General features: G+C 29.3%; 2 protein-coding genes across 2 annotated transcripts; one reads left to right on the top strand and one right to left on the bottom strand.

The window, feature by feature from the left end:
- Nucleotides 1–442: 442 nt before the first annotated feature.
- LOC131851072 (large ribosomal subunit protein eL20) lies at nucleotides 443–3,493 on the bottom strand. The gene is made up of 4 exons (XM_059201499.1): nucleotides 3,385–3,493; nucleotides 2,303–2,479; nucleotides 1,791–1,970; nucleotides 443–676 (listed from the first exon to the last, which is right to left on the bottom strand). Exons 1-4 carry the CDS (start codon nucleotides 3,400–3,402, stop codon nucleotides 518–520), a joined length of 534 nt encoding a protein of 177 aa, XP_059057482.1. The 5' UTR covers nucleotides 3,403–3,493; the 3' UTR covers nucleotides 443–517.
- Nucleotides 3,494–4,193: 700 nt separating this feature from the next.
- LOC131850886 (aarF domain-containing kinase 1) lies at nucleotides 4,194–11,187 on the top strand. Its single transcript, XM_059201268.1, has 6 exons — nucleotides 4,194–4,844; nucleotides 6,244–6,654; nucleotides 7,205–7,378; nucleotides 8,392–8,592; nucleotides 9,846–10,052; nucleotides 10,715–11,187. Exons 1-6 carry the CDS (start codon nucleotides 4,407–4,409, stop codon nucleotides 10,823–10,825), a joined length of 1,542 nt encoding a protein of 513 aa, XP_059057251.1. The 5' UTR covers nucleotides 4,194–4,406; the 3' UTR covers nucleotides 10,826–11,187.
- The last annotated feature ends 73 nt before the right edge of the window (nucleotides 11,188–11,260 follow it).

The following is an 11,260-nucleotide window of genomic DNA, read 5'->3' as shown; positions in this document are numbered from 1 at the left end:
TATTTGTTTGTATTTTGGCAGTGTATTCGATTTGTGATCTCCGTAATGTATTGTTTAAATAAAGTGTTATATTTATAATTTTTATTTTATTTTCCAGTTCATCTACTATGAAGTAGATTACAAAGGTTATTTTCAGTTTACTTTCAAGCTATTTTCGTATTTAATGGACGACGTTATAGTTGTAAAATTGGAGTGTACGTAGTTATAAATACCAGTCAAGAATGGCAATAATTTGATGGTACCCTGGGCGGTACTCACGATATACTTTATGATGGATTGTGTACTTCATGTTTATAGTTGACATAGAAAATAAGAAAAGACTTAGCTAATCCACACATTGGGCAAGTGACTAGCAGGTGGAATTTATAAGGAATTTCTGATGGTTCAGTCATGACATTGATTGTAAAAATTACCATATTACTTCAATATAGTAAAGAGATAATAAAAATAATTCAAACTTTTTAATAGATTCCACATTACATGGATTTTATTGTTGATAGTCTCATTATTATTAAAATTACAAGAAGTATGTACTGGGCCTCTTGTAGGCGAATGTGTTGAGACGTTTGTGGTGGTGTACACGTTTCGGCAGCGGGAATCTGATGGCGCTGTTGTGGAACTGTTTGACTTGTGGTCGCCGGCACGCCGCAGCCTTTATTACTTCCACTTTAATTATCTAAACAAGAGAAATATTATATTAGTAAATATATATATATATATATGTGTGTGTGTGTGTAAAAAATGTGCCAGTCTAGATTTAAAGTGCATGTACCTTCATTAATTTATTCAATAACCTAATAAATAAGTAGTTATTACAATATTTATTAACAAAGCTATTGATACACTATCATTAGAATGTTAATACAAATTGTTTCACTCTTCCCTGTAACTTCCTAATACTCCTAAGGTAAGTTTTCGGTACAACTCCATTTACGACTCATAAAGAAATTAATCCTATACAGGATTATCTGTGTAAAAGTTACAAGTCTTAGTATTATTAAACAAATAGTAGTTACCTAGATAAAGCCAGTAACTTGTTATTCAAAAAACCTTTAACATTAGTCCAGTGCAGTAATGTCTATACTAGGCCAAGCCCAAATTTCAGACACCAGTGGCCTACCAAGACCAAATTAAAACATACTTATTATAATTTGTGCTTTACAGTTGCATAGTGGAGGTCATGCATATTGTATTGTACTATGAGGCACATTTATTTGATACTCTTTATGACTAGCACTATAAATGAAACAAGCTGTTCCACATTCTAATTTGAAAGAAATGTTTTTTTTATAAAATGTGTATCATGCCACAACAGACTAATTCTTTAGCTTTATATATTTTAGTAGATACAATCCCTTTAAAGTATGAAAAAAAGTTAAATCTAAATGTTAAAAACTTTTCTTCTTTCAATTTGATAATCATTTAAGGTTTGTATCTAACAAACCTTTAATGTAATGTATATATACATTGACTCTATACATACATAGACTCTGCACTGCAAATGTATATTGCAATTCCAGACAATATTTCAACACACTTTTGGTATAATCGGATTGGATAAGAAGTTGAATGCAGGTTCATAGTACACTCTTTATAGAATATGTAATAGTAGATATGTGGCAAACAAACCTATTGATTGATGTATTCTACAACAAGTATTAGAAAACATAAAGCATTAAGTGTATTCTTGGTGGATATATATTGGTGGAGGTTTGGGCTATTTCCAAGTATTTACATCTGTGGTACTGTAACCTAAATCTATCATGCTTAATGAGCTAATGAATACATACCTGTATAGAGTGTGCCCGCGCGCGATGCCGAGCACCCATATCGCGGTAGCACTGCGTGACGGCGCCACCAACGCTCAAGTCGCGATATTCACGGTACATATTGTGTACGCCCGACCGGGACTCATATCGCAGCCAAATACCAAAGTTCTTAATTTTCACTGGACTCTTTTCTGGGATTTCCTGAAAAACACCAAATAAATAATTTATCTAAATGTTAATAGAATAATTGCATATTATTCTTAATATGACATAGATCATTTATGAATGGAAAATATATATGAAATAATACAATATTGGGTAGATTAAAAGCAAAATTTATATTTTTTATATTATTATTATTATATATAGAAATAAAATACAACAATACAGCACCATTTTTATATTAATTAAAATTTATTAATAATCATTAAAATAAAAATAGTGTAATTTTTAAATGGCTATTTTTAAATAAATAAAATAACTAGCTAATATTAATATAAAAATAGATAATACTTTATTGTTTAAATGCTTACCTTAATAGAAACAATTTCTCCTGTGGTTTTCTTGAACTTCTTCAATTGTCTCAAGAAATACCAGAAACGGGACTTGGCTACAATGGGGTCAGGTGAAAAGATTCTCATTTTGTAGAGTGGAGGTTTTGGCTCACTGTCCGATGGGAGCTTGCGGCCGATGACCTCATATTCCTTCAACTGCAATATTTTGTAAATGTATTTATAAAATAAACTTGAAAAGAGTGATTTAGGACAAAGTAATATGGTATAAACTTCATGATTTGACAGAAAAATTGAATTATAACTATTTAACAAGCACCATGCTGTTGCGGTTTAGTATGTTTCTTTGCCGTCTGATATTCATATGTTTCATACATACAATATTTGTGATTTTAGTATGGTACATAGAATGTTTGTCTTGGTCTAGGTAAAAAGAAAGTAATATATATATAATATATTTGTATCAATAAGTATTGTACCCATAGCATGAGCCTTACATAGCGTGATAATGGAATACATGTAAAGTGTTAAGATATTTCAGGTGATGTTCATATGATATAAAGAACATTATTAGTGCCAACTTTTTTCTATAACCATGATATGTGGATGGACCGAGACAAAATGAAATTTGCATTAATTATTCTAGCTTTTCTGACAATTCTATTTTTAGTTGTGGTAAATTTTATATAGATGGACATCTTTAGACTTCTCTTAAAGACACGACACACATTATTCGTTTTGTAATGAAATCCTAGTTTATAATGGTATAATATCGACATATCACAACATGACATAACCTAATATATGAGAAAATATAAATTGATTAAACCATACTAATTACACACAACTAAATTTTAAGTAATTACTGGAGTGTGTATATACTAAGTTAATTTAGAAACTCTGAAGAATTAAAATAAAACAAACAAAATAAAGAAATAAAAGTCTGATAAAACTAGCGACAACGTGTATGTAAGTAATCATCATTCACATGTTTAGTTAGTATTTCTGTTATAGTTTAAGATAAAGAGCAAATCAAATACCCAGTGAATAAATGAGTTTTGGATAATATAATGTATTATTTTCTATAAAAATATATAACTAACCTCTCCTTTAGCCTTCATTTTTGGAGAATTTTGCCTGAAAGAATTAAGAAACGTCAACGGAAACGGAACGCGGACACAAAAGAAAAGACAAATGTTATTTTTTTTTAAATAACAATGTTATAACGGCTATGGAATACAGTCTATATGCTTGTCCATATAAGTAGATAAGATAATCTAATCTGCATATTTGTAATTTAATTCAATTATTCCACGCAAATAAATTTGACTTAAATATATTGAATTTATTATTTATATATATATAAATTTATTTGAAATAAATACATTGATTAAAATTTGTAAACTTCGAATTGTTTTAGAAATAAAATACAACTGATAAAAACACATCTTACCTATTTCATGTCAGAAATGGGTAATGTTTAATACTTATATTATTATGTTAAACCATTACTATAAAAGCAGACTTCTGCAATAAATTAAATTTCTTAAGATTTTCATTAAGTTATGAAAGGAATCTTGTCTAACAAGAAGGCAAGCAACCTATACTAGGTTTTTCCAAAAATAATTATTACGTGAAAAACTTACTAAACAATGTTTTTTATTGACCAATATTTTATAAGTTTGGTTATGATGTATAAAGTCTTTTGTTTCATTAGATAGCGTCCCTACAGATCAATGAAAATACGTAAATTAACGCCGCCTTATTGTAACGATACGTGTGTCCTTTGTTATATTGTTTGTGCCTCTACTTTACTGTATGTTGCAAATAAAGTATATTTTATCTATCTATCTATCTAAATTAATGTTATAAAGTCAAACTCACATAAGTTGTTCTTACCGGTTATATCGTATTGACATTGACGCAGTTCTCTATTCTCAGTTTAGTTAGTGCTGTCAGGAGTTCTGATTTGATTTGTAGTGTCAGTCACCTACTTTTAACAATAGCTGTATGAGTTAAATTCATAATAATTACAATAGAAAGTTTTATTTATGTTATATTATACTAAGTCCTACTTCCATTAAGAAAATGAAAAATATATAGGCGAATGTAAAATATTAATAAAATGTTTTCGAGGAATATTACACGTGTGGTTAAATACGGGATTTATGGTAGCGTAGCAATTGGTGGTACTGTTAGCGCTTTGAAATTCCAAGATGAGGATTACAATTCCCTGGCTATAGTAAGGATTACAAGAACTGCGCTCACAGCAGTGGAGATTGGAAGGACCTACCAATCTATGCTATATAGCAAAGAATGGGATAGAACTTCCCAAGAATATATAGAGGTCAAAAGTCAAGCGCATCGAATAGGAGCAGAAAAACTCTTGGAACTGTGTAAAGCTAATAAAGGAGTCTATATAAAAGTAGGCCAACATGTTGGTGCCTTAGATTATTTACTACCAAATGAATATGTTACGACAATGCGTATTTTGCATAAGAATGCTCCACAGAACACAGTTGAGGAACTGTATAAAGTTATAGAGGAGGATTTGAAACAAAAGGTATTCTTAATTTTTATCATTGGTGTACATTCTGAAATACTTTTTCTTTAATATTTTTTTCAATGATAAAATATGAGAAACATACTTTATAATTACACATTTCAATTTTATGGTTTAGGTTGCATAAGCAATTTTAGATTATGATAGTTTATAACTGTACATATTGAAAGATATTTTAATGTAATTAATGGTGGATATTAAAATACTTTTATCAAATAATTTTATATTTAAAGATATCTCTAAATATAAATTTAAGTATTATTTTATTGGAATTATGGAATGCCACTTTCAAATTGCACTTTATTGCCTTAATTAGTTATTATTATAATTGTACCTGTAATTAACATAAATTAATGGCATTTTTTTTAATAATAGTTTATTATTCATTTATTATAATGTGCTCTAAATATTGTGCAATAAATATAATTGTTAAATATTATACAGCAATAACCTAGGATATACATAAATATAAATATTCCAAGACATCCTAGCTGATTGCTGTATAATCATTTATGATTAAATTATAAGTTAATTTTACCTGTCAATTTTAATAAGATATTATATATTATCCTATGGGTATAGAATTATATTTTCTGATTCTTCTTGACCTACATTTTTTAGCAAATGTTATCAATTTTACATTTGATAGTCTAATAATATGTAAATCTTTCTTTCTTTCTTTCAAATATACCAAGCATTAGTATTTGTTTATTTTTGGAAATTAGATATTAATGTAATAAAAATATTATTAGACTGGGAATTATTATTGTATATGATTATGTAACACATTTGAAATCTATTTTCATTTCTGTGATATTGTTACAGATTTATTCCAGCATTGTTAATACAAATTATAAGAATTATAATATTACTCTATGAATGGCTCAAAATAATTACATAAGTATTTATATCAATCCAACACCAATCTATTTGGAATTAATACTGCATTACATGTACACCACATATAATCTAACTGAAAGTAGGTTTTATCATAACCTATTTTTTTTTTAACATCATGTTTCATTTTCAATCTAAATAAACTTTTTTTGAATATTTTCTTATGAAAATGAAAATATATAAATGATATATGAAGTACTATAATTAAATATTATTGTTAGTCAATATAATCAAATTTAACTATTTACTATTCACAAAAATGTTTTATATTTACTGATGTAGTTTTGGCTTAATTGTAGACAAATTTTGCTTAAAAACCAGGTCCCAATTAAACCTAAAGTTTAGTTGGACACTAGTAATATTTATTATTATCAATTAAATCTGGGATTCATAGTCCCAGAAACATGCATGGGGCTTCTTTGTAGGGGATTGTAAAGACAACACTACATAAGATAAAATTATCTACTTATGTAATGAATATTTAATTTTCATATATTTTCAGCCCAGTGAATTGTTCGATGAATTTGATCCAGAACCACTTGGTACAGCTTCTTTAGCACAAGTTCACAGAGCGAAACTGAAAGACGGCAATACAGTAGCTGTAAAAGTTCAACATCATTTTGTACGTAAAAATATTAATATGGACTTAAGATGGATGGAGTTTATAATTACAACAATGTCCAAAGTATTCCCAGATTTCCAAATGCAGTGGCTTGTTGAGGAAACAAAGAAGAATATAGCAAAAGAACTGGATTTCCTGCAAGAAGGAAAGAATGCTGAAAGAGTTGCATCTCTGTTTAGTCACTATAAGTGGTTGAAAGTTCCAAAAATATTTTGGGACTACAGTTCTGAAAGAGTTTTAGTTATGGAGTATGTAGTTGGTGGATTAGTGAATGATGCTAAATATATTGATGTAAGTATAGGAAAATACATTTTTATATCAGTATTTCTAATATTTTCATATCACTTAGAGAACAATTACTACACTTAAAATAAAGTATTATGTATATTTATTATTAATATAGATAAAAAACTAATATTTCATTTAATGAAAAATGTGTATTTAATGTAATAAACATGAGCCCATGTAGAATGAAGTATGTTTTGATTTGACATCTATCATATAAATTCAATTGCTACTCTCACTGGTTCTACTGAAACTAAGCATTTCAGTATAGTAAGCTTTAACACAAAACTAAGTTACATGTCATATCATATCAGTTTTTATATTATTATTTTATAATTGAACAAATTTATATTATATCTAAATGACTTTGTGTCCAAAGATACACTGACTAGAGGGGTGTTATATTAATTATGCAAAAAAAAAACAACTGGAAATGTATTTTTCTGTTTAGTAAATAAATGCTTAAATTGAATTAAATATCTAAATATGTATTTTTTTTGTAAACTGTTCCTGATATGATATGCTAATTAATTGTATCTTATTTTTTATATTTCAGGAACATAAAATTAATAGATTTGATCTATGTGCAAAACTCGGGGACTTGTATTCTCACATGATCTTTATTAGCGGTTTTGTACACAGCGATCCTCACCCTGGTAATATCCTGGTCAAACAGGACCCAGGGGAGAAAGAAGTAACAGTCTTTCTGTTGGACCATGGTTTGTATGCTGTAAGTTGTTGATAAAAATTTAATTTTTATTGATGAGCTGTTCTCGGGACTATGTCTGCGTGGAATTTAACTTAATTTTTCTAAAATAAAAGTAGCCTAAGTTACTCCCTATTACATCAGCTACCTGCCAATAAGTCTCGTCAAAATCAGTCCAGCGATTTCAGAGATTAGCCTGAACAAATAGACCGACAGACAGACAAAAATGACCAATGACCAATGATGGGGTTGTTACACTTTGTGATAACAATGTATCCATTATCTAATTAATAAAACATTGCAAGACTATACTGACAGAACCAGTTACTACGACAGATGTGTTGTATCCATACGTGTGGTACTTGATAATACAAAAATATAATAATATAAAAGTTACTATGTACATTTAAATACCTGTATGTAAAGTCGTAATTTCATAATTACAATTAATACTTAGCATAAGTACTTTAAAATCCATGGGTAATCAATCAAATTCAAAAGACAGACTGAAAGATATTCTCTCAATTGGACTGTACCTTAGTCCTTCGTAATGCCAATGACTGAGCATACCACGGTCGTTACATGATAATGAGATGACGGACATTACTATGCTGTCACACGATATGTCAGTAGCAGAATCCAACGAACAATAGAAGATAAATCACAATATCTTTCTAAATATAACATTATAATAGCAATATCTTGTATTTACAAGGCCCAGATATAAATTTTACACTGAAGTTCACATACAAAGTTCAGTAGATGGCGAGCCGTCGTCTATCGGATTAATCTGGTTTGATACAATAATTTTATGATGTCATATACAATCTAAGGACCTAAGTCGGAGTGGTTAACTATTAGGAACTAGTGTTCTACCTTCGGGACTTATAGGTACATAAATATCTAGATAACCTAAGGATAGAGACTAGGTGGTCGCACCACTCTTAAAAAGATGATTTTCTTAGTCTTTTTTCGAGTTAGTATTAGTATTCTTTTATGTCCATCTTAATATTAATAAAACTATTTATGATTTTTAGCAATTAACAGATAAGTTCAGATATCACTACTCAAAACTGTGGTTATCAATTCTATCTAGAGATCGTGAAGAGATGAGAATACACTCAGAAGTATTGGGTATTCGTAAAGAGTTATACGGACTATTTGCCTGCATGGTGACAGGGCGTCCTTGGGATTCCATTATGAAAGGTATACAGAACACTAAGCCAACATTAGAAGAGGTTAGTGCTGAAATTACTAACATATGTAACTATGCTTTTATAACGAAGATAGCATTTCTTATTAGAATTTTATTGACAATGTTAAGTAATGTTTGACTTCACATGGTAGGGACTGGTAACAAAATCAACAAACATGAAATATTGTCACATTCTCTTACTTTTCGCCGAAAGTTACTTTGTATAGTCATCAGCGTGGGTCTCGCCTATTTAGCCACCAAGTAACATGCTTTGTAAGTGTTGTTTCGTATTGAAAGTTGATATAAAGCACAAACTATATGGTGCTGTGACATGACAATTTACTCCTAGGAAATGGCAATGCATGAGAGATATCAATCGCATCATGTGACAACATGATAATCGTGTCAATAGGCACCTATTGACACGAACAGCACCACAGGTAAATAGAACAGTACAGAAAGTATATACCACGCAATAAAATGTAAAAGCCCACCACCTCTAAAATAGAAGAGTTTATGTACTCATGCATTAGAGAATTACATGAAATCGCCTCATATCAATTCGCCGCCTCGACTATTACCTTCACAATACAGTATATATACATGGGTAGTTAAATATGACTTAAACGTGTAATTTAATATATTTTATAGGTCCAATTAATGTATACTATGCATGTTACATAATTCCAACCATAGCAACAGTTCCCGGCACGATATGTATGAGCTAACTTTGATGCGCTGTTGCGTTTGTATTTCGTAGATAAATACACAGTGAATTACAGTTCACTTATCACAAATCGATTTTTATACTACTGGAATGGCAAACAAGCTGAAGGCCTACCTGAGTGAAAGAAATAGTCTATGTGATTTAGTCTTTAGTAATTCAAACAAATATATTAAATAAGAGATCCAGATACCAGTAGTCAAAGAGCATGTTGCGATACCCGTACTGGTGTTCATGTCCGTCCGTATTAAGGAGTCGTGCTAGGAATTAAGCATATTTTGGAGTCAAAAGTTTATACACAATGCAGTTATTAAATATATATTGATCTATATGTGATTAGAATGTAAACTTATATGTATAGATTTTATTTTTTAAGACTACAACGCCTACTTGTGTTTCTAAACAAGCTAGATTTTATGTATAATATTATAACTTATTAGTCATTAGTACATACATATAACACATACAGTATGCTTATATATATATTTTTTATTCTTACTATTATTTAGGGACTTATATCATAATATCATAATGCCAGTAAGCTTATATTTATAACATATTTATTTTTTCAGAAATCTACATTCCAAAATGAATTACCGAATTTTCTACATTATGTCACCCAGTGTTTAGAACACGTGGATAGGCAAGCATTGTTAGTACTTAAAACAAATGACCTGATACGTAGTATAGAGTACGCCTTGGGTACACAGGATAGGATGTGTGGTTTCAGAGTGATGACCAAGTGCTGTATGCAGAGTATATACCAACTTGAATATAAGGTGAGTGGAACACTTGTTTTATCACTTTTTTCGCCATCACTCGAGAGACCCGTTTTCGTCCTTTTTGAGAAGTCGTAGCAGATGCTAACAACATGCAACAAAAAAAAATTTTTTCTATATGCAGTATATACGTGTACGTATGCGTGTTTACTGAGTTTAGTTGTATGTTTACAAAATCAGTGAGAAGTTCGAAGTAATAAACTATAGGACAAAACATATATGCCGACCACTAAGAAATTATGAATTAGTCTAAAAAATATAGTGTTATTAAAGTAATTTATATTACCGGGAATTGTAAATATCTGACGAAGTGCTTGATGAATGGCAGAACGTAAAGCACAAAGCGGATCAACAGGTCGACAGTGATCATTCTGTGTGACGTACTCAGAAAAATATACTTACTTTTAAATTTTTATTCAATATAGTCTATATTCAAATATATTTAACATAAGCGTAGACATTCTTTTTATCCTACCGCTAATTAGTAGTTTAAATACAGCCAAGGAGAAATACTACTATAAAACTAGTATTAGTTCGTCGTAGCACAAATGTTTTAATTTACCATATACAATCCATATGTGGATTAAAAATATGTTGTTGTTGATAAGGAAATTACTATTTTACTTGTAGTGTGTATTATAATATATCTTTTTTCCTTTCAGAATTCAAATTCTATGATCCGACGACAATTCCTTAATCTTAAATATGGATGGTCTTTACTATTGCTGTTACTGTATGGATTCTATTTAAATTTAATTGATAAATCTGTATAATTCTAGATAAAGTAATATAGGGAAAATTGTCACCAAAGACGCCTTATTTATGCTAATTTATTGAAATTGAGATATTGGGTTTACGGAAAATGCGAAAAAAAAACATAATGGTATTATAGTTGATGAAAATGATCAGTATATTAAAATTATATTACATATTCTATTATCTATTGTTTATAAATGTTGATGAATGATGATAATAATAATAATATAGATCCTAGTCAGTAATACCAGAACATGAAATACCTCGGAATTATAAGAAATAAGTAGGTATCGTATTATTAGTACATTGTAATTTTCTTGTAAATAAGAATCAGACTCGAAGCGTTCGTAATTGTGCTATATAACTATATTATTTATTAACAGTTATTGTTGTATCATTTATATTTGATATTAAGCTTTATTTTGGTATACAATAAAATTGTTTATTTTTAT

This window comes from Achroia grisella, unplaced genomic scaffold (genome assembly GCF_030625045.1).
Source record: "Achroia grisella isolate CSIRO2021 unplaced genomic scaffold, CSIRO_AGI_Agris_v1 utg780, whole genome shotgun sequence".
NCBI classification, from domain to species: Eukaryota; Metazoa; Arthropoda; class Insecta; order Lepidoptera; family Pyralidae; genus Achroia; species Achroia grisella.
Note: the sequence above shows the minus strand (reverse complement) of the source record. Positions and strands in the feature narration are given on the sequence as shown.